This window comes from Thrips palmi, unplaced genomic scaffold (genome assembly GCF_012932325.1).
Source record: "Thrips palmi isolate BJ-2018 unplaced genomic scaffold, TpBJ-2018v1 HiC_scaffold_1, whole genome shotgun sequence".
NCBI classification, from domain to species: domain Eukaryota; kingdom Metazoa; phylum Arthropoda; class Insecta; order Thysanoptera; family Thripidae; genus Thrips; species Thrips palmi.
In genome coordinates this window covers 5,781,059-5,806,031 of record NW_023144620.1, presented here as the reverse complement: position 1 = coordinate 5,806,031, position 24,973 = coordinate 5,781,059, and the positions used below count along the sequence as shown (strand labels likewise).

The following is a 24,973-nucleotide window of genomic DNA, read 5'->3' as shown; positions in this document are numbered from 1 at the left end:
CGGGCCCGAGGCGGGTCCGCGTTAGCTGCGGACCTCCAGAAGGGTGGATCATGCTCCAGCCAGCCAGAGGTCTTATATCCACTGCAAACGCCCTACCTGCCGGAGGATCCGGATATCCCTTCAACCTTCAATTCTCCATTCTTTCCCCCCAGCATTTTCACGTTCATCTTAATAATCCATCATGCGGACTGCGATCTGTCCGTTCTAAAAGGCGAATCCGATTTTGGGCTGCGGTAGGGCTGAGTGCCTCTGCAGCCTGGCCCACCCTCGACAGAGAGGCCCCTCATGGTCCGCATAACCCGCCGCCGATCTCTGCCGCGATCAGATTACAGTGCAATCCTCTTCGGAGGGTTAAGTCTGCGTGAGTGTGCCTCTGTGTGCGTGGCGCGAGGCGTGGGGTTGATGATCGGCTTGTGCTGGAGCCGCGCTGGAGCCGCGCGCAGCGCCGCTTTGTGACTTGCGGGTCTCCTCCGTCGACCTCTGCATAAAGACGGCGCTGTTGGACGCGCTTGCCGGCAGTTGAACCCGCGTCCATTGCGAATGTGTGCCAGAGCGCTTTTTCCTCGACCCCTCCGCGAGCCTCGTGGATTAGAGGCCTTTCATCCTTTCACTCCCCTCGGTGGGCCGTTTTGTCGGCGCGTCCGTTGACCTGGCAGCGGCGGCAGGGGCGGCGGGGGCGGGGCCGGCAGGGCTGTGGTCAAGAGGAGATAGCGGCTTGACGTGTCCGATGAACTGCCATAATCCGTCTTTGATTGCCGCTCCACCCTGACTGCCTGCCTGGCTTCACGATAGTCCCCCGTCTCCTTTGGACGGACGGTCCTCGTTGAAGAGGGCGGCGAAAATCATGACGCACCCACACGCCCACGCGCCCACGCACAAAGCCCAGGGCAGTGCAAAGTCTGTCTGCAGCACGTGGGTCAACAAGGCACAACACCAACTTTGTCCCCCTCCCCTTCGCACGCCTCGCGCGCATACATAAACACACGCGACGTCCCTGGAATGTTGACCCCCACTTATCCCGCTCAGTGTAAATATTCAAACCGCGGTTCTGACACAGGGCCCTGCCAGTGGTCTTACTCCACCACATCTTGCTTCTTTGAGGCCTCATTACATTCTCCCTCTTTCTCTTTGCCTCTCTCTCTCTCTCTCTGCGGCCATACGTCCCTTATTCCCCTTGAGACACCGACCTCACCGCACTACATATTCCAGAGAACACAGTCCCCCACACTGGGACACGCAAGCCAAGGCTGGCACCGTGTGTGCCCCAGCTGGGCCCAGGCGCGTTAATGCGCCCATTAAGGCGCTAGCTGCGACTACTCGTGACGAGGGCGGCGACGACACGACTCTGCGGCCAAGCTAAAAGCGGAGCTTTGCGGCAGCCGAGGACTGCGTTGCGTCTTGCCCTGCCTGTGGTAGTCCTCGTTATGCCGTCCGCAGTCCAGCCTGACGCTCACTCGTGTCCCTTTCTCTCTTTCTCTCCTCTTTAGCGCCTGCATTCCCTTTGCACAGTCTCTGCTTTCGTACCGGCGATAACAAAAACAACAACCAGGATCGGGTGTTGCAGGATGAAAATGTAAATTCGACGCGCAGTGAACCGTGAGTATATTGGCTGCACAAATCGGATATTGTTCTGAGAACAACAAGAGCGTCCCTTCGTATCTCTCTTTTTCTCTCTTGCACCCGTTCGGGACGACCACTCACTGCGGCAGAGCCAGACTAACGAATTTTTCTGTTTTTTCTTCGGAGTCAGTCTGCAGTTTTAGTGATAGGGTGCGGGGACTAAGAGGGTTGGGGACAGGGCAGGGGTCACGGCGTAGAGCGCATGGCCTGAGGCCAGGGCCTGAGGGCACGATACTGCACGACTTTGACGCGAGGCCCTTGCCCCCTGCCAGTCCCATGGGGAGCCCCAGACCGCCCGACCGCCGAGCCAGCTGGCGCGCAACACACGCGAGGGGCCCTCGGGGTGCAGCAGTGCCGACGGCAGGCAGCCGAAAGCTCCTGTCCACTCGAAGCGAGACTCGAAGCCACGCGCCACGCGTGGTGCCCAAGGCCGAACCCGAACGACTCCAGACGGCTCCAGACGGCCCGCCGCCGCCTCTAAATTGGATCAGAACAAAATTAAATTCTAGTTACAGTCTGGCCGGCGGCGGCTGCCTCTTTAGGCTGTCGTTGCGCGAACGGCGCTCCCCCTCTCTCCCGTCCCTACTGGTCCCTCCATTCCATGGAGCTCGGAGCGAGGCACAGCGTATAATTAATAACAATCACTATTGATTCCGAAGGAAGATAAAGCCAGACGGGGGAGTGGCTGTGGTGTCGACGGACAGCTTTTTCTTGTTTTAAAACGAGCGGACACGTCGATTCACAAAAACCCTTTTTAATGCACACAGTACTGAACACAAACAAGCTCAAAAATGTCTCGTGGTGTCATGCGGGGGTAGTAAAGCTTGCGACCGTTATTCCTTGTCCATATATTCTGTACCGCTTTTCCGAGGCATCCTTGTCTCGTTGATCTTTCAGTGCTTCGTAAACGTTGGCCAGTGGTTGGCTGGGACCCACATCTCTTTTTAACCCTCAGTTTTTCGTTCCTTCGGGGACACAAATGCGTTCAATCTGGTGGTACGGCCGTCTCGACCTTCAATCTTCTTCATACAGCGGATGAATCCCCGGGCCCCGCGTACCAGGCTCAGGCTCGGCTTGGTCCCGCCAGCCCTCCCGGGCCAAGACAGGGTCTCGTTGGCCCCCGCTACCCCTCACTCTCCCTCACTCCCCCTCGCGCACCGTCACGGTTTGCTCTGGCATTTAGTGCGGCCCGTGTCCGACCCGGACGTCGTTCTCCGCCAGCCTGGCAGTCTGGCGCTGCGCCAGCATGCACGATCGATTTTTTTTCCGTCGTCATCAAGGAGGGCGAGTTTTGGCATGAAGCAAAGCCGCTCCTGCTTGCAAGGGAAAAGAATGCAACAGCGGACTCCCTTCCCTCCGGGTGGAGAGGGGGCGGGTGGAAGGCACCACGCTATTTCCAGAGGCTAGAGAATGCTGTGTCGCTGTGTTGCTGTGCCCACGGCGTGCCCGTCGGCGTATGCAAACAACCCGGCCGGAGGCGAGCCACGCGGAGACGCGCAGTGAAGCCCTTGTTCGGAATAAGGACGCAGTGTGTTGCTGAACTGAACGGCGCCTCGCTGGGAGGTTCCAATTATAGGCCTCGCGACTAACTAATGACAGCCAGCCTTGGCGGAACCAGCTGAGGCTGCGTTGCTGCGACGCTTGTTGAATTGCAGGGGCGCCACGCGGTCCCACTTCCACCGACTGGGTGTGGCACTGCGAAGCCAGCGCGGCAGCCCTGTGTCGCAGCACTACGGACCAGCAGACTGACTCCAAGGGTCCTTGCCGTCGCCCTGTCTAGCACGCATAGGGCATCCTCCCGGAAACGACTTTCAGTCTCTGTAACCAACGTTTTCTTGGGGTTGACGGCCCACGCCCACCCAGCCCCGACCCATCGCGCCCACCTTGGGGAGCCCACCCCCGCGTTGCTGTCCTGCGAGCCGCGCCATTTTGGCGTAGAGGTACAAGTACGCCGGAAGGGCTAAAGGGTGCAAGCACAAGCTAGCGCAAGCAAGGCCCCTTTATTTAATTCATCGTCTGCAAGAACCGGGAGAGAGGCCCCGTCCTGCGTGACCCAGCCCGTGCGCTAACCTAGTCCGACACACAGGCCCGGACAACGCCGGCATTTTAAGCCACGCATTTACGGTAGTAAATGTTCAACAACACGCAAAAACTTTACTAGAAGTTTTTGTGGTAGGCTTGTTTTTCGTCTCAGAGGTGGCTGCCTTTCAATGCGGACTACTGCGAGTGATACTCGACCAGACTAGTTTTGTGACCTTTTTCTAGCCTTTATCCTGATGTGCTCATGCTCATAACACCTGACGCAGAAGATATGGCCTAACGAGATGTGCTCCCAAGATGCTTGCATCTTGTGACACTAGACCGACGAAACCTGCCAGGCCAAACAGAGAGACTTAGTTAGTTCGCTAAGCAGCCCCGCCCGGCGCGCATCGCACACATAGTCGCAGCAAGAACAGAGCTGCCTGCTGAATGGGACATTGTCTGGGTGCCGCGAGCTCGGCGGCGGTGAGCTCGTCGTTTCGCAAACTGCGCGACATGCGGAACGCTACCTTGAAGAATGGGTCGGGGATATGGGTCGGGAAGTCTTGAACCAGAAAGCTACGTGTGTGAGCACGTGACTCATTCCCAGCGCAGGTGCAGAACGACCCTCCCTTGCTGTCCAATAAAAGCCCTGGTGGGCCGTACTATGTGGTTTCGATGTCGTGCAAAGGTCACAAGTGGTAGCACTCTAGAAGGCTCTCCGCGCCGCATCCTAGCCGACAGCGGTGGGACTCGCGGTGCCGGCTGGGGTTGTAAGTCGCATCGTGCCAGTTCTGCGGGCCGCAAAGGTATTGGACATTTCCCCCGAGCCCTGCCAGAGTCCTGCCCGCCCCGCCAGTTCTGCCGTGCCGTGATGGAGCGGGGGAGGGGCGGTCGGATCGGGGCGCCACCCGTGCATTATTCAGTTGCACATCACCTGGCTGGCTCCGAACGCTCATCGCTCTGTCTGCCTCACACAGACGGGGCGTTCTGTCGGGGTGCAAGGGTGTCTGAGTGACCGGAGAGACGGGGCACTGTTCCGAATCAGTGTGTGCGGCCCCAGCGGACGCCGGGGCCAGCGAGGGTGATGTCGTGAGTGCCGATCAAACGCGTCCCTGCCTTGTCAGCGGGATGGAGAGGGACGGACGACCCACACGTGGGCCCGAAGCGTGACCGGAAGTGGAACAACAGGGGGACGGACCGGACGCACCCGGGGACGCCGATGACAAAATCGTTTCACAAAATCGAGAATTTCCCCGAGAAAAACATCAGAGAATATGCATTTTCCCTCAAAAGTTTGGCTGGAGCAAGCGGTGTTGGGTTGCCTAGGCTGCCCAAGCGCCAGCGATTGAGATGACAGTGTGCTGGCGGTGCGCGCCATCACCGTGAACGTATGGCTCTGGTTGCCGCCGGTCCCGCAGCCCGACAGGCGGCCCGGCAGGCAGGGCGGCATGGCCTTGGCCATGGCCCGGCCCATGAGGAGTGGCGAAGAGGCGTCCCCAGCCCTCAACCCCCACAGCCAGCAGACTGATTCCGAGATTCGTTTTCACCGCTCTGTCTCTCTCGCACCTACTCGATGCGCCCGTGAGTGCGAGAGAGGCAGTACGACCTTCGGTGCTGCTTCGCGCCTCACGCCCCGGCCCTTCCATTCAAAGCGGCTCCTTTTCACTCCGAGGGAAGGGGACGAAAATCTGTGAGGTCGTTTCGCAAGGTTGGCGGTGATGTATGCGAGGATGCCGTCGCTCACTTACAGCAATTTCTAACTGAGCGCAGCTCCCTGGCCCTTTTGCGCGTCCTGCCAAGAATTCGATTCCATTGCAGCGTCGTCACTCTGGCCTTGAAACGCCACCCTCGCTGCGTACCGACCGTGCCGGCCGTGCCCCTGACCCCCGCGCGCCGCGCGCTCGGATTGCCGACGCGGCACGGCACCGCCAGTGAATGGACTCCCTCGGTGGTGCTGCAACCCGTGATACAGGCTGTAAAAAGAACGGGGAGAGTCCGCCTTCGGTACTTGCTCCCGCCGCTGCTCCCGTTCTCCGTTCTCCTCAATGAAACCGGCGCTTCCACGAGGGCCCACGCAAATCGCGAATCTTCCGGGCGGAGGGAAGCACCCGCCGTTTAAGGCAACCCTGCCTCAACAGTTGTCAAAGAAGTCACTCGGAGCGTGCCGAGGGTTTTGACGCCATGTTTAGCCTGTAGCCATCCTACTCGGTGCATCGCGCTGTATAGCGCCGCGCCGTGGCCAGCCTCTCGAGGCAGCCGAAGAGCGCGAGGAAAAGGGGGTCGCTCAGAACGAGCAATAAAGGCTGCAGGAAATGGAACGTCTTGCGGCAGTGATAATGAATGGCTGCTGGACAATAGCACCCGAAAACGGGACCGGTATTGGATTCTCGCTTCATCTACCGCGACACAGAGAAGGCCGCGCCTCACCGGAAATTGTGTTCTTCTGGCGCAGGTGATCCGCATGCTGTTCGTCGTGGTGGCCGAGTTCTTCGTCTGCTGGGCGCCCCTGCACGTGCTCAACACGTGGTACCTCTTCAACCCCGAGCAGGTGTACGCCTGGGTCGGCTCCACCGGCGTGTCGCTGGTCCAGCTCATGGCCTACGTCTCCTCGTGCTGCAACCCCATCACGTACTGCTTCATGAACAGAAAGTTCCGTCAGGCCTTCCTTGGGGTGTTCAACTGCCGCAGGTAAGGAGTGTTTTGAACACACCCAACTATGTACTTTGATACGGACAGTTTTCATGCTTAGCTCAAATCGATCAAAATTCTTCGTAAGTGAGAGTTGAAGACTACAGCTTTTGTCATAACTTAGTCACTCCTTTGGGTTCTTCGAAGGTCTGCTGGTAACAGAAAACAAAGCAGCTATTCAGCCCCCTCCGGGCCCGGTCCAGTCGGTCTCCCCTCGAGCGGCGTCCAGCAAGCGCCGCTGTTCGCGCGCCACCCCTTCGTGTATACGAGCTGCGCTCCGACTGCTCAGAGGTCCCGGGGGACGCGGCGGGACGCGGGTTCGACAACCAGCCTCCCTCCCCACCGGCCGTCTGCACTGCGATTCGACGCCGTCGTAAAAGCCAAGAGCCATACGCCGAGTATGAACAAGAATTCTATTTTCTTGGCGTGGCCGTTCCTTCCCCTCCCTCCGGTTCGCGGCGGTCCCGGCGGTCGGGGCTGGCCCTGCCCCTGGCAAAGTGCCGTTTATCGAGGCCAGCGCCATCTGGCCTTCCTGCAGCCAAAAATTGGCGTCTTAATTGGCGTCTGTCCTGCCGGTGCCGCTTGCCGCTGCTGGGAGGGGTCCTTGGCTCTCGTCGCCCCTTTGTCCGGAATTAGTCATGAGTGCGGCGCTGTGGCGCTGCGACGCCTCGTGGCGATGGAGTCGTGTCGCATGAGGGGGGCGGTTATGAGACAAGCGGCGGTGGGTCGTGAACCCGCCGAGGTCCTCATCGCCTTCAAGGAGTAATAAACGGGGCCCATTCGAGGCCTTCTTGCCCCAGGCCCGGCCTCGGGCCGGCCTCGCAAGGTGATGCCAGCCCGCAGGTCGCGGGCGGCAGTGCGGCATCGCGGCTGCGCGACATGCGGCCAACTTCGGAAAAGGGATACGAGCACCGCGCCGCCGCGCCGCCAGCAGCGGAATGTGTTTTGTAAAGTAATTAAGGTGGCGGCGTGCGGCGGCTCTTCGCTCCCGAACCACGGCACGCTGAGGGCCGAGGCGCCGAGGCACGCCGCGGCATATGGTTAGGGTTAGTCGCCCTTTCATCATGCTGCATTCCCGCCCGGCCTCGGCGAGCCAATTTTCGCTGGGTACTCCTCGCATCCGGCAGCCCCAAGGCCGGAGCCCATCTCGGAGGCACGGAGGGGAAAAGTTTGACCGCGATTTAGGCAGGTCGCGCTGCTGCAGGACCCCAGACTCTCCATTGAAGTACTTTTGTTTCCTGCTCCTGCGGGCAACTTCTCCATTAGCTACCACGTCCATGAAGCCAGACGATGCATTAGGATAACGAAGCGTGACATGTTAATTACGTGTGGTATTCAAGTGTCTTTTTTAAATCAATGTCCCTCTGAAATCATGTTCCGTGCTGCCCGGTTGGCCGTATTCACAGCAGCGTCAAAGCCGGGACACCCGAGATTTTGCCACTGATGAGTGTCCCGACATGCTGCCGGCTGAGTGTGCGTCTGCCGGCGTCTGCCCAACCCAGCCCACCATTAACTTTGTCAGAGAAAATAACATGTAAAACGTTGTGTCAGCCCATCAGCAGCGACCGCCACTCCCACTGACCCGAAAAAAGGAACGACCAGCGCCTGGAGCGGGAACCACGGCGAACCACCACCGAGGGGAACCACCTCGACCCCTCATTTTGTCATTTTCATGCCCCCAGCCCCGGATCGCCCTACTTTCCACTTGAAACAACAAATAAACTACGGGGCCCCAATTAATGTGCAGCGCGATGATTCAAGTTACAGAGTCCGGCGGTATATCACAGCAGCCGAAGGGGGCGGTTTCGTCGATCGAATTGGGTGATCAATTTCAGGATTTGATGGTGGAAGTTAGGACAGGTTTAGGTTAGGTTGTACGGACGGGCAGAAAAACGGTGGGCCGAAGATGGGCACTCGCAACACTGCTCTCAGTGTTGACCCTGACCCAACCTCAGCCCTCCCGGCGAGCTAATGCGCCTTTGGCTCGCCGAGACCTGCTGGGCTTGAATGGCTTCTTTCAATGATTCTCTGCCATTGTGTTTCCCTTGTCCACAGCCGGGCCGCTCTACCCTGCAGCACCGTTTTGCTCGTGCGGCACCACCGGCCGGCTTTTTCTTTTTCATGACCATGCGTATGGCGAGGGGCAGGAACCCTCCGGAGACCAAGGTTTCCAATCCCCGGAGGATTTTTTCCCTTTCTTCTCAGAGTGGTCTATTTTTGGGGAGCTGCCCAACCACCTCACTTGAGGTTTTTTTGCAACTATTATTCATAGCCCCGCAATCCGCTCGCCTCGCCTCAGCCTAGCCAGCGGCCTTTCTCACGGTGTGATGTTCTTCCGCCTCTCTGTCTCTCTCTCTTGCCTTGACTCATCGTCCTGATTGTGGTGTTCCAGCGGCTGCTGCCCCGCGGCGTCCTGCCGAGGCGGCCCCCCGGCGTCGCGCGCCGGCCCCCAGCTGTCGCAACTGTCACAGCACTCGGACCAGTCGCCCAACGACTCCACCGTGTACGCCGGCCGCGGCTCCGCGGCCCGCTCCGGTAGGTACCAGTGTGCCAAACCAGTGCTAAACCCCGAGACCACCGCCATACCCGTGCCAAACTAACGTGGAGCATCCACGCCAAACCCCCGGCCACGTGGCTGTCACGCCAGAACGGCCGCACCACGGCCCAGGAGGCCCAGGAGGCGCAGAACAGGGGCGGCCTAGGTTGCGGTGGCCTGGCAGACTGGCAGGCCGGGCCTCTTAACGTACCTTTCAGCGCCGAGCACTGCTTTGAGCGTAAGCCGCTTCAACAGAGAGGGCTCCCACACTGCTATTTTCGTTTACATGAAATCTTGAAGCAGCACCACTTCATGACTTGGACTCCGGAGTGCCATCAAAACAGTAATGTTGTCTCACTCTCATCTCACGGCTCCTCCGCGGGGGTGGCGCGTTTTCCTTGTCACTGGCTTTGAGTGGAACGAACTGCTTCCAGCCGATGTGAGTACAGAGGGCCTTCCCTTCCGGCCGTCTCTCTCGGCCCCAATTCCCACAGTGCTTTTGTCGCTCTCACACTCACGGGGCGTCCCGTAGGGGTGCGGGGCACTGAGGCAGGTCGTCGCGCAGTTCGTTAATGGCTTAATGGATGAGGCGAGGTTAGACACGAATTTCCCCGCTGCTGTTGGCCTCGACAGCCCCGCCGATGAGGCAGTAAAAAGTCGAGTCGATGCGGTCCAACTTTCCGATTGCTCTGGGATGGGCCGCACGGGCTCACTACCCCACGGCCACGGCTGCGGCTCGTGCGAGGCCGGTCGCTGCGATCCGCACGGCCCGGCCGACCCGACCAACCCGACGGCCGGGCAAGCCTCTGCACTGCCCCGGCCTGGCCTTGCCTTGCCTGGCCTTGCCTGGTGGTGGCCAAGGAATTAGTGGATCGCAAAACTCGTTTTTCCGCTGCTGATGAGTTTTTCATACCAGAACTGACAAAAAAAACCGGCAGCGACACAAAAACAACACAGAAGCACGGACTACGTGCGCGTCGGCTTCGCGTGCCAGAATCGTTTTATTATTCTCGATTCATCGTTTTCATAATGTCGTTTTGCAGGATTTATCGATAAGTCCCCCACCCCGCCTTTTAGCCCGGTGGTCCGCGGGCAGGCTCCCCTTCGCCTTCTAGTGCCTTCGGCGGCCGTTGGCACACATGGCGAGAACTTTCTCTCGTAAACCTCGTGACATAGAGACTCCCCCTTCCCCTTCCCGTGGCGCGGATGCCGCCCCGCCCTCCACCCCGCCACCCGGCTGCTTTATGGGGGATGCAAAATCTCTCAGCGCGCCTCCCACTCCGCCTCGCGCGGAGAAGGGGTAAAAAAGACACAAAAAACCAGCACACTTGTGGCGTTTGCCTCGGGGGCTGCACTGGGCCCCTCTCCACCGGCCCTACTCGTGGCCTGTAGGCCTGCATGCACACTCTTCATTACACTGCTGTGTGCCCAGCCAGTCGTTGTCGCCCGCTCCACTTTAAAAAGTTGTTGGTCCGAAAGGCGTTTCCGGATCCCTCCCCAGATTGCCATTTTGTTTGTTCTTCGCTATTCGTGATTGTGTTTTGCCGCGAGGGCGTGAGCGCACCGGGCCCGGGCCAGCGAGGATGTCGGTGTGGCCTGGCCTCGGGCCTGGACTCAGGCCTGGCGAGCCCACGCTTCGTTGTCGTCTAGGGTGGCTTGGCCATGGCCGGCGGCGTACCGCGGCTGGGCGTAGACGGAACCAGGCGCCAGGGGCCCCACTGTGGCCCCACAAACTTTGGAAGGCCAATTCGTACGTGTACTCGTCTCGGTGTTTCGGCTCTCCCCGTCTTGAAAGCGGTAACTTCCCAACTTGGATGACGCGGCGCATTGCTTAACACCGAACACTGTAAACCTGGGGACCGGGGAACCAGAGACGCCGATGCAAACTGCTCACACGTCGATCGACTGGGATTAAGGCACAACAAGGTTTCAACACCACGACGACAAAAGAGCAGTTAGAACTGGACGATGCTTGAAGCCGGAGTCTGTTTTTAAGGAAAAACACTTCAACGTCTCAATCGTTAAAGACCAGTAATCGCTCTGAATCGCTCTTCTTGGAGCCGTTCAAAAAGAGGTCCGTTATCATTGGCGCTGAGCAAGCCGCTCTTTGAGTCTATGGCACCGCAAAATTGGCCCCTTGCGCCTCCCTGGCCCAAACTTGAGGAGGGCATTGCCCAGCAGCCGCTTCCACTTTTCCTGGCAGACACGACGCGCTTCGCCGAAAAACTTAGCCGCCGAAAACTTGAAATGTTTAACGCGGACGGTATACTATGCGCACGATCACGAAGTGTTGATCGCAGGCCGTGCTCGAGAATTGCACTGCGTTCATTATTCAGGCATTGCTATTTTCCTCATGCATAAGGAAGTCCGACGGGGTGGGTATGCATAAATACAGGGGAGGCCTACACGCCACGCGATGCATGTAACTACTTCTTGGGTACCTTCCCGGCGTGCGGTTTGGGGGCCCACGGTCTAGAATAATTTTGGCCGCCTCCACCGGCCTACTGTGGAGCGCTTTCTGCCCACAGTGTGCCTACGGCATGCTTACAGCGTGCCGCCACAGTCAATTCACCAGCGACTTGTTCATCATCGCGGCAGCGCGAGCCAACCCGTCCCTCCAGCTCGCCCACGCCGAGGCACACCGAGGCCGTGATGGATGGTCCCGGCAGACTGATTCCCAATCACCATCTCTCTCTCGCACCTTCGTCGGGGCGCGCCGTGAGCGCGAGAGTGAGAGAGCGACGAGAGCGCGATGTGCGGAATCAGTCGACAGTCGGGATGGGAATCTCGAGACTCAGCGCTTGCCTCAGCACTGCCGCGGTGTTTACCTGGACGCGGTTCTGGAGCACGTGTGAGGCTCAGGCAGACCATTTCACCTTGCAGAAGTCAATAATATTTCTTTTTTAAAATGAAATTGAAAATATGTGAGCATGACGTGCTTAGAAAAGGAAAGTTCAGAAATCTTAATTTGAAATAAAAGGTTGTACTGAAAGTGACAGGTTCTGGGATGTGTTCTGTGAGGCTGGCACTTTGAGTCTCTCAGGTGCGGAGCCGCCCGCCCTGACCTCCCTGACAGACTGGCGGGCGAGATCGACTGACGTCGGCATGCCGTCGGCGCATCCGCGTTCATCATCCATAATACCCTCATCACGGCCCGGTTAGGCCCGGTTAGGTTAGTTCCGAAGCCGCTTATTAAACTTCCCCGGCAGCACCGCGGAGCACCCAACTTTAAAATTCCTCCTTTCCGCGCGCGAGCTCGCGCGAGCCGGGTCGGCCCGGACTTTCTTGGAAACAATGATCCTATGAACCCGGCCTGGAAACAGAGACGCAGTGGCCTTGGCCTTGGCGAGCGCGATGGCTGTGTAACTGCAGGCTCGAGCACTGCTCCCGTCGCTCTGTCTCTCTCACACGCACGGGGCGCCCCGTAGAGGTGCGAGAGGGACGACCGCGGGGCTCGGAATCAGCCTGCTTGCTCTTCGGGCCCTTCAGGGACCCTTCAGGGCCCCTCTGGAGACCACACTGCACGCTGTGAGGCCGCCACACCGCCTCCACGTGGCGGCGTGCGTGATCCGGGCTGCCGCAGTCGCGTTACCCGCCGTCAAGCGTCAAGCCCTGCAAGCCCTGCACGCAAAGCCGCGTCGAAGAGCGAGCGAGCGAGGAATGCAACACCGCGAGCGCGCAGAAAAAAACGAGCCTTTTCTGAGAGCGGCCACTGTTTCACAGTGCAGTTGGCCGGGGCTGGGCGGACGAGGCCGAAGCACGTCGAGCGCCGTGAGGGTAGGCCGACCCGCCGCACGCACCAGTCCGGCGGCCCGGCCTACCTTAAACTTCGCAGGCGGCCTCTGAGGTCCAGAACAGAGGGGCGGCGAGAGAGAGAGAGAGAGAGAGAGAGAGAGAGAGAGAGAGAGAGAGAGAGAGAGAGAGAGAGAGAGAGAGAGAGAGAGAGAGGAGGAGAGAGAGAGAGTGGAGAGAGAGAGAGAGAGAGAGAGAGAAGGGGGGAAATCGCGGGGGAAATTGAAACTCCGGGAGGCTGGCCAATCTTCCTGCGCGCTTCATGGTCCAGGACGCCGACGACGACGTCGGCCGCGGCGGCGGTCGCCGGGGGCCGTTCTTTGTGGCTGCGAGTGGACCGCCCCGGACCGCCCCGGACCGCCCCGGACCGCCCCGGACCGCCCCGCCCCGGCCCCGCCTGATCGCTGGAGCGTGACGTATTAATGCCGTGCCGAGGGCCAAAACTTTCTAAGGTCTGGGTCTGGAGTCTGGCGAAAGAGATTGCCAAGTTGTGCACCTTCCGCCGAGCCCGGCGCTCTGCCGGCTCTGCCTGCATACCGGCGTTGGGGCGCGCGGCGCGGCCTGGCGGGGCGTAGGCCGGACGCGGGGCTCAGGCCCCCCAAAGAGTGGCCCGAAAGAAAGCGTGTCTCAGCCCTCGCAAAGACTCCCCGAACCGACGGGAAAGCTGCTCTGGCTCATTTCGAATTCGAATGCGAGCCCACGCCGCGCCGTGCCGCCGTGTCGGCGCTGGTTGATGCCAGGGATGGCTCCAAGGATCCAAGGATGGCTCCAAGGTTCCAATCGCACGCGTCACCTCGCCTCGCCGCCTCGCCACTTCCCTCTCTGCCGGCACCGTCGGATTCCATCGCCATCAAGAGCGCCGAAATACGGAATAATTCAGCTCTGCAGGAAGCCGTCGGCAAATTTCGGCATTCCATGGAGACCCAGCGTTAAAATAATCTTTCAGAGGGGCTCACACACACACACACACACACACACACTCGTGGGGTGCCCCTCTGGGTTGCGAGAGAGAAAGAGAGGCGACGAAGCACTTTTGGAAAGCCGAGTGTTGGCCGCGGGGCACCGCGGGGCCGGCTCCGCTTCGCCATAAAAACGCAGCAACTCATCGCGCGGCCTGGCGCGGCCTGGCGCGGCCGCATCGTCGCCGCGGGGTGCCCGGGGGACCGCGGCCGTTTCTCCGTTTTCCCGTTCTCCCTCCAGGACATGATGTAGGTCGGGCGGAAATAATTGATGTGGTTTACGAGGAGCCGCGGTTGAAGTGACGCGCGGCGGTCCCCTTCAGCATCGGCTGCAAAAGCGGCCGTATAAACGACGCCCAGCTCGGCCGGCGTTCGCCTTCATGCATAGCTGGCCTCTCTGTTTCGCCAGTTTTGATGCATTATTGAAATGGGTTCCCGGGCTCGCCGCCAGGCAGCCCACACAGCCTGTGAAAAGTGAAAAAATTGTTCCGATCGGGGGAGGTAGTCAGTTCGCAACAAAAGATTGTTGTCACAACCGTATTGTTCACAAACGGTTCCGATAGCACTGAAACTCGCAAGTCCTCACCCGTGCGAAAGACCAACGCTATCTGTGTACCTTGACGGATTTTGTCTTTTTGTTTCCAGGTGGGTTTGTCGTGGTCACAGGGCGAAACGGCACCAGTAAGTTGCGAAAGTGGCAATGTTGCGCTTATTGCTGCCAGCACGCTTGGGAGTAAAAACTGCCCGCTTTGCCCTGATTGTAGTTTTGTTTTTCTGCTTACCTTTGTAACAAGGGGTCGTAGGTGTAGCCCGATCAAATCGAGAGGAGCCAAAGTTTGAACGCGAACGCAAAATTTGTCAATGCCCGTCCACTAAGAAATTCCACTGGAGCAGAAAATCGATTTTTAGGGGTTCTTTTCCCTCCATCATTCTTTTTTTCTAACAGTGTGACGTGCGTGCCTGACGAACGGCCGCATGCCCCGACTAGCTCGCGCGGCTCGCGCAAGCTCACGTCCCTTCCAATACTCGGCTGGAGGGGGATGAAAAACTCGCGTCATTACTTGCCCGGGGCCGGGCTGGCGGCCGGGCTGGCGGCCGGGCTGCGTCAGGCTCGTCGTCAAAATGGCGCCCGCGAAAATATATTCGCCGAAACCAGCGGCAACCCTTTTTCGCGGTGGGCCGGCTAGGCAGAGGCCTGCCGTGGGCCTGCCGTGGGCTGGGCCTGCCGCTCTAGCGGTGTGGGGCGCGGGGCTGCTCCTCTCCGGCACCCCGCTGCGGACGGAAATTGCTCGAGCCCGTCGCTTTTCATTTATTCTCATTGTCTTTTTATCTCGTTCTAATCGCGATTACCTGTTCACGGCTCGGCGGCCACGCGTCAAGCATCACGGCGGCCGTGCCTCCGGCCGCGGCACGCACTGCGGGGCTTCTCTTATTTTAGCCCGGCAAGCTCGTGCACGCGCGCCGCGCCAGGCCCATTCCGAGCGGTGCTCTGTCTCTCTCGCACCCATGGGGCGTCCCACCCGTCCCGCAGGGGTGCGAGAGGGACAGAGCACCGATCGAGGCATTGTTTGGGCGCGGGCTAAAGAGCGCTCGCGCCAAAGCAACGCCCGGGGTACGGAGTATCGGTCTCGGCGGGGCTCACCGCGGTCGGCCTTGCCCAAGGTCTCGAGGAGCCGAAGGCTACGCCGAGTCCGGTCGCCACTTGGCCTGCCTGGCCGCCTGGCTGCCCGGCTGCCTGGCTGCAGGAGACGCCGGTTACGTTCGCCCCATAAGCCACGCAAATGGCGTGTGAATTGGCAAGGTAACGTGCACAGAGTCAACTTACAAGTTGTCGCACGCGTAAAGGGGGGGGGGGGCAAAGAGAGAGCTGGGGGAGAGGAGGGAGGGAGAGTCCGTGTGTGCGTGTGTGTGCGCGAGTGTGCGTGTCGTTTGGGGCGAGAGAGTGTGCCTGCCGCCGCGCCGGGGGCTTGCCCCCCAACGCCCTGCCCCGGAACAGAAGGGAGCCAGCCTACCCTATCTTTCATTGTCTTATCTTGGATAAGGTTTCCTTCCCCTTCCCCGCTTCCTTCTTTCACTTCCCTCTCTTTCTCTCACCACGTGTCCCCTCCCTCCTTCCTTCATGACGCATGGCGGAATCTAATTGTGCGGAGAAACCTAATTTGGGCGCGAGCTTTCCATCCGTCTGTCACCTTGCCGCGAGCGTGAAACGGGAAACGTGGCAACGGGACTCAGTGAGCTCCGCGCGGCGCCATGCGCAGCTGGAGGCCCCGTTCTTCCTCGTTGGATCCAGCCCTGGGCCGTACGTATCTTCATAGGCAATCCCACGGTAGATACGCTGTTATGTACGCGTCACACAATTCTGCTCCGCTTTCCGAAAGCCCAGTCAGCATTCGGCGTGCTGCCTGAAGCCCGACGCCCGGATTTGGTCGCTACTCGATTCGCGGGGCTTCGCATTGCTAAATAGGACTCGAACCAAACGTGTGACCTTACCAATTGATTCCTCGTTCGGAGAGCAATCCATTGGTTGGGTCACACGTTCGGTTCGAGTCCCATTAAGCAGCTCAACGGCGTCCGGGATTTTGACCGTCTCTACCGGTCTTCGAGCCCACTGTGTGCCGGCGCCGGCCCAGCCGGGCTTAGCGGCGGGCTCAGCGGCGGCTCCCCGATGCAAGCGATATGTAATGCTCGCCGCTCGGTGGTCGATCACATCCGGGTGGCTCGGCTCGCCTGGCGAGGTTTACTAGTTTAGTCGCGGTCGGCTGAGTTCAAGGGGACGGGGCTGGCTGTTCGGGGCTGGACGGGGCTCGCGGCAGTGGGTGGCCAGGGTAGACCCCTTCTCCAGTCCCGCGGCCCCGCCGGCGGCCTCCCCGACCGCCGGGTCAATTTGCTAATGACGGCTCAACGAAAATGTGATGCGCGGAGTGAGCAGGTCAATGGAACCTCGCTGGCGGTCGTGGCCGCCGGCAGGGCGGGCCGCCAGGCCTACAGACAGCATCCACCGCCCGCCGAGAGCCGCGAGCTCTCCGAAAAGCAAGAGGCGCGTCTTGCCCGAGCCGAGAGTGTGCCCAGCCGGCATTGTCCCTCCAGCTGTTTCGGCCCGCTTCGGCCGCCCCCCACCGTTAATGTGACAAGCGGAGCGCTGAGCGAAAGAAAAGGGAGAGAAAAAGTGAGGGAATCACTGTTATTCTTCCAGCTCAAAGGAGAGCGCGGCGGGGTCTCTTGCGCGCGGTTTTTACTTTTCTCTCTCTCTTTTTTTGAATCCTCACTCCCCATTATTTATGCCTTTGATTTGGCCCGCTTGTGCACACAACAAGGCCCGCGATGACACTGGCCTTGCGTTTATCTTGCCAGGCCTCTTCGCAGCCCGTTAAAGAACAGTGCGGCGAAATGGGGGGAGGGAGGGGGGGCACACGCACATACACACACGCAGGGCAGTTGCTGATTTATAGCAGCCGAGGCAGCACGGGCTGCTGCCCGCCGGAGACGTGCAAACGAGCCTCTCAGCCCCTCCCTCCAGCACTGTGAGTCTGTCTCTCTCCGCCAACCCTCCGTCTCTCTCTCTCTCTCTCCCGCTGGCGCGGCCGAGGCGGAGCGGAATGGAAACAGTGAGAACGAGTCCCCGCTGGCGTCTTAGTTGTTCACGGCCGGCGATTCACGCGGCGCGCTGGAGCACCCGGAGGGGTCCGGTGGGGCGCGGCCGCGACGCCGAGGCATTTTGATCCTGTCACGGCCCGCGGCGCACCGCGGCGGCGCGTGCAAAGCGCTTTTGCCGAGTGAGCTAGCGCGCTAGCGACTAGCCAGCCGGGCCTCATTGCCGGAATTGCGACTTGGCAGGGGCAAGTTGGAAGACAAGACACTTTTCGTCGGGGGCTGGGGGGCCGACCTGGTGACTCTCGCTGAGGCTCTGATTCATTAGCCACTCGCCGGGAGCCTACAATGGTGGGGCGGTCTTGTCTGCCTGGGCCAGAGAGAGGGGTAGGGGGCATTGTGCGGAGAGGGGGGAAGCTGTGCGTTCCCATTTCATTGTTTTCATTCGCCCGCTGCTGGACTCAGTAGGAACGATCGAATGAGTAAATCTGAACGTGAATATTGCATGTCACGTTCCTGCCGCGACCGCTAGGCCGCCAGACCGCCACCGCCACGGCCAGCGCAGGCGCCGATACGCTGTTTGCGGAGCGGTGACGCGTTGGACCGTATGGCAGTGATTCGCTACGGCGTCACTTTCTTTTATTTGCCCCCCACCTGGCCTGTCCCGTCCCTGTCGGCACGTAGCGGGGTGTGGCAACGCGGCAACGCGGGTCAAACAGAACGGCCCGGCCACGCCTTTCGAACGCCCCTCCAGAGGCCCCCGCATGGCTGCGCCCTGGCCGTGCCCTGGCAGTGCCCTGGCCGGGGCCTCCGCAATGGCTTTCCGATGGCCTCGGCCACGGCAGGCCGTCGAGGACCCGGCCGGCCCTGCCAGGCGGCCTGGCCAACTCCAACCGGGGGGAGTGGGTGCGAGGTTTGCCGCCGAGGTTTGCCGCCGAGGTTTGCCGCCGAGGTCTGCCGCCGAACCGCACACGTGCCGATGGCGGGCGGCGTCCCTGATTTCCGGTTCCCTTCCGCCCCACTTCAATTGCTCTCCTGATGCTCCCCTCCCCTCTCGCGGGCCAGCTGATGCTCCCTGCCAGATATGCCGTCGGCGCGAGGCCTCATTTTCCGGCCCCGTCGGCCAAATCGAAAGGGAGAGACAAGCAAGAAAAGTAAAGGGCTTTGAAGTAACTCTCCCTCGACAAAGTATAATTCAACTAAAAATGAAAACCTTACGGTGTAACTCCGGTCACATGAATGTCGGTAGGACAATTTTCTTACGCGGTACTCTTCTTGCCCGGCTTCCGCCCACTCTTTCCACAAAGACACTCCACTCTCTGTCACTCTCTCTCTCTCGCTCTGTTTCGCTCTCTCTTTCTCTCTCCTCTCTCTCCCCCCACCTCCCTGTTCCGCCTGATGAAGCGCAGCCTCGGCCGCGCTGCGGGCCCAACCCGTCGTAGAGCCAAATTGAACAATATTCGTTCCCAGTCAATCACACCAACAGGCGTCCCGTTCCAAGCCCCGCTCCGAGCCCCGCTCCCTCTGGGCCCTGCCGGCCCTGCCGCGGCAGAACGACGAATGGGGTATCAGCGCCTGATTCCCCTCGGCGCTCTGCCGCCGTGTCTCTCAATTTTCAGTGCAAATTCAATTTCGAATTTTTGGCGCGCATGCAATGGTTGCTAATTGCCGTCTTTGGGTGGCGCCATGCGCTGCCACGTGTCCGCCCCGAAGACTGATTCAGGGAGTCTGTTTCCTCGCTCTGTCTCTCTCGCACTCACGGGGCGTCCCGTAGAGGTGCGAGAGAGACAGAGCGACGGAAACGACTCTCGGAATCGGTCTAATGCCGTGGCGCCGCGCTGCTGTGCCCGGTCGTGTAGTACAGCACGGTGCTCGGCAGGAGGGGTTTACTCTGCCCTTGCAACAGACAATGGACAATGGGCGCCGCAGAGACAAACAATTTCCGGGCGGAGGGACTAAATTACGCTCGTTGCTGCTTGCTGGCCTGCCGGCCCTGGCCTGCTGGCCCTGGCCTGCTGGCCTGCAGCCCCCCAGAGAGTGTAGCGCCCGCAGAAGGCGGGGTAGGCCACCCGCTAGGCGCGCCAGCTGCGCGGGCTGGCCTACGCCACGCTCCGCAGGCGCTTCAGCGCGGTCCCTTCCCTTCCCTTCCTTCAGCCGGATGGACTGTGTTCCTGTCCCTACCTCGCGGCAGACTACTCGTGCCTCGTGGGGCGTCCCCTGTACCCGTACAAGTGCGACGGAGACAGAGGCAGGGAGACGACACGGCAGGGTTCGGAACGAGAGCGCATGGACTGGGACTCGAGCTAAAGTCTCGGGGCCAAGTTCTATTGTCGTATTGCTATTGCCAATCCCTTCAGCTTCAGCCATACGAAAACCGTGCTATATAATTTGAAACTTCACCGAAATTTTCGAAAAAAAAAATACTCAAAATTTCGGCGAAATGTGTACAAATTGTCAAGTTGTTTCCCCTTCCTCGCCGTGCCATTGCCAGGGTGCGTGGCTCCCCGGTGTGAATCGAACGAAAATAAGAATGCCGTCGGCCGGCCCGAGGCGCCCGAGGCGTGAGAGGTGTGATTCGGCTCGAAGGTCCCGGCTGCTTTAAATTCTGAAAACAAAAATAGCGCGGGAAATGGGAATAGCGCGCGAACGGCCTTCAGCCGCGGCGCCCTGGCCTGGCCCGGCCAAAGGCAGGGAATGATATGATTGTATTCGCAGCGAGTTTCAATTCGGCCGTTTACTTGTCCACGCTCCGCTCGGTCCGTGCTTTCAGCTCTTTTCCCGCATTCCGCGCCCCTCGGCCCCCCTCGGCGAATCAGCGATCTGCCTCACTCTAGCCCGACGCCAAAGAGGCGCGACTCCTTTGCAGTGGGGTGGCCGTCGGGCCGCGGACCAAACTTTAGCGGCTGTCGCGGGGTGGGGCGCGCGCCGCGCAGATCTGCAGACTCGCGCTGAGTGCTGCAGGCAAGAGGGCGCCCGTGGGCTGGCATCACTGTGCGACACAGTGTATCGGCGCCATCGCCGCGTCCTGCACGCCAGCCTAGCCTCGCACGCGCCGCGGCGTCGCGGCGTTGCGGCACGGCCGAGGGCACGGCACGCTGCGCGGAAAATCGCGTCCCTACACTGTGAGCGTGATGCCGCTGTGTGTGTGCGTCGGGACCCGTCGGTGTTCGGCACTCAATACTCGCCCGTAATGATGCGCTTTGCATGCGACTCGCACGGCGCCCCGCTTTCCTGCATGCTAGACAATGCTAGCATGCACGTCGCGCGGCGCCGCGCTTGTCGTTTTCCGAAACACTTGTTTTCCTTTATTCTTTACTCCGTGCCGAACGCGCGGCCGCGGCGGACACACTGAAAAAAGCTGGTGCTTCGCTACAGTGTGGTGTCTGTGTATGGTGTTGCGACCCAAGCAAGCAGCGTGTGCAAACTACATTCTCCTCGCAGGGGCTTGCAGCCTGCAGGCTCAGTGAATCTACTCTATCAGGAACTTCCGACCGGACACACTATTGTGATTTTCCGCGGCGCCCAGCGCCCCGGGCCCGGCTTGGCGAAGCGCAGCGTAGCCCATAGCGCAGCGCGTCGCGACACCAGAAACTCGATCGCGAATTTCAGCCCCCCCCCCTCTTGTTCTGCTCCGGGGGAAACAGGCTCATAATTTCTCGAGGGGAGCTGGTCTGTGCCACCGCTCCGGTGAAGCACGTGATTTGGTGCTTCTTAGTTGCCGGGGCGTACCTCAGCCGCAAGAACCGGGTCCCCGGTTCGATACCGCTTCCCCCGCCCCCCCTTTTTTGCTGGTGTGGGGTGGCTTTTGGCAGTGTGGTACGCACCTGGCGGGAGTCTCGGAGTGCAGTGCTCCTCGTTGCTTCGCGGTGCCGCGGCAGGGCTAGGCAGGGAGAGATAAGCGCGTGGTTTGCTCAGCCCGTCGAGAGGCGCGGGGCTCAGCCTCTGCGATGACATCCCCCCCCCCTCCCCCCACCGTGTCACGTCTGCTCATTTACGCCCCCCGCCCCCCGGCGGCACCGCACCGCACCGCAGCGCGCCGCCCACCGGCAGCCACAGTCCGCACGGCACCGCGCGGGGTAATCCCATCACGGCGCACACTCACAAAACGCCGCCGGCCCCGCATGGCCCTGGCCCCGGCTGGAGCTGGGCGGATCAGAGCAAGACAGGCAGTGGAGTGGCAGAGCCCTGCAGTGCCCCGGGCAGCGCTGCCAACGTCGAAAGGTGAGGCGCGTCACTCTGGGACTGTCTCACCGCAAGGGGTGGTTACTCTGGACCGGAAGTGGGTGATAGCTTTGATGTATGACCGGAAATGGGTGGTGTCATCGATGATGATGTTTATGTACACTTGCCTAACGTGTCGCTACGAAGTGCCTCAGAAATCTCAGCCTCTGACTTGCAGTGTGCCGGCGTTCGCCGACGCGGCGTCCTCCTCCAAGGAAATGGTGTCGCTGTGGCCGAAGCACCTCCCGCCCCCGCCAATTGCGCGCGTATTGTGGTGGTCCTGGTGGGTGCTGGTGGGTCCTGGCGGGTGTTTGGCGCAGTTCGCTGGCCAGTGGCCGAGCCAGCGCCGGGGGCGGCTGGGGGCGGCTGGGGCGGCTGGGGGCGGCTGGAGGCAGTGACCCCCGACGCCCACTCTGGCCGCACTCCGGTGACTGGTCCATGATGCAGCCCTTCGCGGCAACAGTGCCCCCCCCCCCTCAGCCCCCCAGGCGCACGGCAGCGAGGGGCCAGCGCTGCTGCTGTCTTTTGTTAGCAGAGCGGACAGTCGCCCCTAAACAACCATTTGCTCCGAGGGAGCGCGCCCCGCGCCCCGGCCATGTGCGACGGGCCCCACTGGGGCCCCCTGGGCCCCACAGAGAGGAAAGGGTGCTGAGTGCAAAGCGGAGTAAAAGACGAGTTCTTGCGGCGGGACCCCGTCCACCCCGTCCCCGTGCTCCCGGGTCCCGGGCTGATCCGAACAGTCGTTCCGCCGCTCTGTCTCTGCGGCGGCTCGTCCCGTTGGGGTGCGAGAGAGATGGAGGTCGCCTGGAGGCGCGCAGTGCGGTGGCAGTTGACCCGGCCGCGGCGAAACGACTCCCCAGTGTCCGTCTGCCTTTTTCGGAACGCAGCGCTAAACTAATGACTTGGCTGGAGTGTGCGAAGTACAAACGGGAGTGCAGTGGACCCCTCCCCGCCGGCTTGGGGGCCCCTGGAGGCGTGCCCTTCTCCATGTAATCGAGGACAGGTAGCTTTGAATTCAGTTGGTGGTATAAGCAGATCCAACGCAACCGAAACCGCGAAACCGCGAAAGCGAATTCTGCGCTGGCGGTGACATTCCTGATGGAGCCGATGAAAAGCGGGGGCGGCGCGGCGTGCGCTTTGCGTGCGTTTTCATAAAAACCGGGATTGCTCGCTCTGATTACTGCAGCCACCGCAATGCGGTCCATTCCGAACGGTCGCTCCGTCTCTCTCGCACTCGCGCGGCGCGCCGTGGCGGTGCGAGAGAGACGGGGCCGTGTTCGGAATGGAGTACCGGGCGCACGCACCTCATGAAGCGGTGAGGGACGGTCGCAATGTTTTCGAAGCATTGCGGAATCTCGGGGCGGGCCCACACTGTAGCACGTCGCCAGAGACATTGGCTCGTTTTCGTTTTCGCAGTGTGGGCGGCAGGAGCAGGCGAGAGCGGCGAGAGCAACGGCAATGGAGGGGAAGGCTAAGTTGTGGCCGAGGAAGCGCGCGCGCGCGCGCCCCGCCCTACCAGGCCTACTGTACGCACTCGAATATACGTTGGCACTCGCAGCCCACGCCTGCCGGCCTGCCGGCGTGCCGCACCGCCCTGTTCATTTCATTCGCTACGGCGTACAGTACTGCCGAATGCTCGAATATAGAAGGCAGCGCTTCGTCTCGGCCGCGCCTCGCTTCCCCGAAGGCCCGAAGCAGCCTGCGGGAGCGCCGCCCAGGAAACGGAGCCAAAACTACCTGGAAGACGAACTCCCAGTCAGTCGTAAGAAAACAATCCGGAATCTCCGTCGCTCGATACAAATTTTGTTGTTGTTCGGTGTTTGTTGCGTCCCGGGAGACGTGCATGGCCCGCGGGGAGTATGAGCGGTAGTAGTAATGGTCGAGCCGAACAGGGGCCAGCCCTCCGGAAGCACGGAACTCCGGAACTCCGGAAGTCCGGAGCTACACCCAATCCGGCCCACCTGTGTGATCGTGCCCCTTCCCTTCGGCCCCTCGTGAGTGCGATACGGTTACAGTGCTGACACTCCTTGCAACTTGGGCCGTAAAACCACTCCGCCTACGGAGCGATTTCGAACGCCGCTGTCGTCTGTCTCACTCGCACTCATGAGGCGTGTCCGAGGGCGTGTCCGTCCGAAGAGAAGTTCCGTCGCTCTGAGTGCCTTAGAGAGAGAGGGCTTAAAAGTCAATACAGCACTTTTACAACAAGGTTTATTTTTTAATTTTAAAGATTTTTCGAAGACGAGATTTTTTTTCTTTGCCCATACATGACGTGTTTTCCCGGCTGAGCAAAGCTGCTCGGCGCGGCGATGGGTGCTGTGGCGTGGCGAGACGCGGCGTGGTGCCGCGAGGCGTGGCGTTGTGATGACAGGTTTGACGCCATCATTACTGCGCGGTTGCCGCCCGCTTTGAAAAGCCCGTTCATCGGGGCGCGAACCCGCGAACCCCATGTCGACGGAAGCGAAAGGAACCCCTATTGTGTTGGGCCTGGCCGAGGGCCCGGCGCTTCCCCTTTTGCACTGAATGGCCCCTCCACTTAATTATGGAATTGATTTCAGACCGGCCAAACATTGCAAATGGGGAACTGTTCGCAATTTTGTCACCAGAACATGGCTGTACATATTATGGAGGCTGAGAATTTTTCTAAGAGGCTTGGCAATTCTTTTTAGTCTAGAAATTTTTGTTTTGTTTTTTTGCTGTATGTTTCGCTTTTTTTTGCTGGTTGTGTTCAGAGCTTTGGACTCCTCCGCGGCGAGAGGTGGGCGAGCCCCCCGCGACTTAAGTCCCGAAAACCTTGCCAGAATAATTTTCCATGAATTTTGCCAAACGAAGCTCCGGCCTAATGGGGCGCTCCTTTTTGTTGGCAAATGGATTTGCATGATTCGGCTTTGAGCTGGGCTGGCCGCGCCGGGCGGTGTGGCTGGCACCTCCGTTGGACTGTGGGCGTGGTGCGTAGAGCGCGGTCTGACGCCGCCTGCTTGTCTTGTTGCAGAGATGGTGGAGCTAGAAGACGAGGCTCGTGTTTAGCAGCGACCACGGCGGGTCCGGCAGGTCCTCCCTCGGCGGCGTAGGTCAGGGCCTCTCCCCCGCCGTGGTCGAGGCCCCGGCAGATAGCGACGACGAGGTCGGCTTTCGGCTGCGGATCTCCTGGAAGCCTCGGCACCGCCCGACGTCCTCGGGCACCTCCGCGTCGGCCGGCTACGCGGCGCCGACCTGCAGCACCAGCTCCAGCGAGCTGTACGCCTAGGACGCCGCCGCCCAGCCGACCTCGCCGTCGCCGCCGCCCCGCCGTCGTCGCCACCCGGCCGCCGCCGGCCGTCTCCGCCACCGCCGTCGTGGCCGCCGCCGACGCCGACGCCGCCCCGCCACCGGCACTGCCTCAGCTGCTCCGCGGCACAGACCGCTGACGCAGATGGCCCGCAAGGACAAGTGTCAAAGCCTCCAATGGACTTCTTAACTTATTGCTAGCGTTTGAAGCCACCTTTTCATTATTGTACAATGGTGTGACTGTGTGAGTGCGTGGTCACGTTGTCGGGAACGTGTCTATGGC

General features: G+C 60.6%; 1 protein-coding gene across 1 annotated transcript in view; it reads left to right on the top strand.

Moving 5' to 3' along the window:
- The window catches only part of LOC117643339 (cholecystokinin receptor type A-like), a 70,554-nt gene extending 45,953 nt beyond the window's left edge, over positions 1 to 24,601 (top strand). Inside the window, exons 8-11 of the mRNA XM_034382187.1 lie at positions 6,095 to 6,330; positions 8,723 to 8,865; positions 14,263 to 14,298; positions 24,416 to 24,601. Of these exons, the coding sequence (XP_034238078.1) occupies positions 6,095 to 6,330; positions 8,723 to 8,865; positions 14,263 to 14,298; positions 24,416 to 24,450 (450 nt within the window). The 3' untranslated portion in view covers positions 24,451 to 24,601. The remainder of the gene's footprint in view (positions 1 to 6,094; positions 6,331 to 8,722; positions 8,866 to 14,262; positions 14,299 to 24,415) is intronic.
- Positions 24,602 to 24,973: the final 372 nt, after the last annotated feature.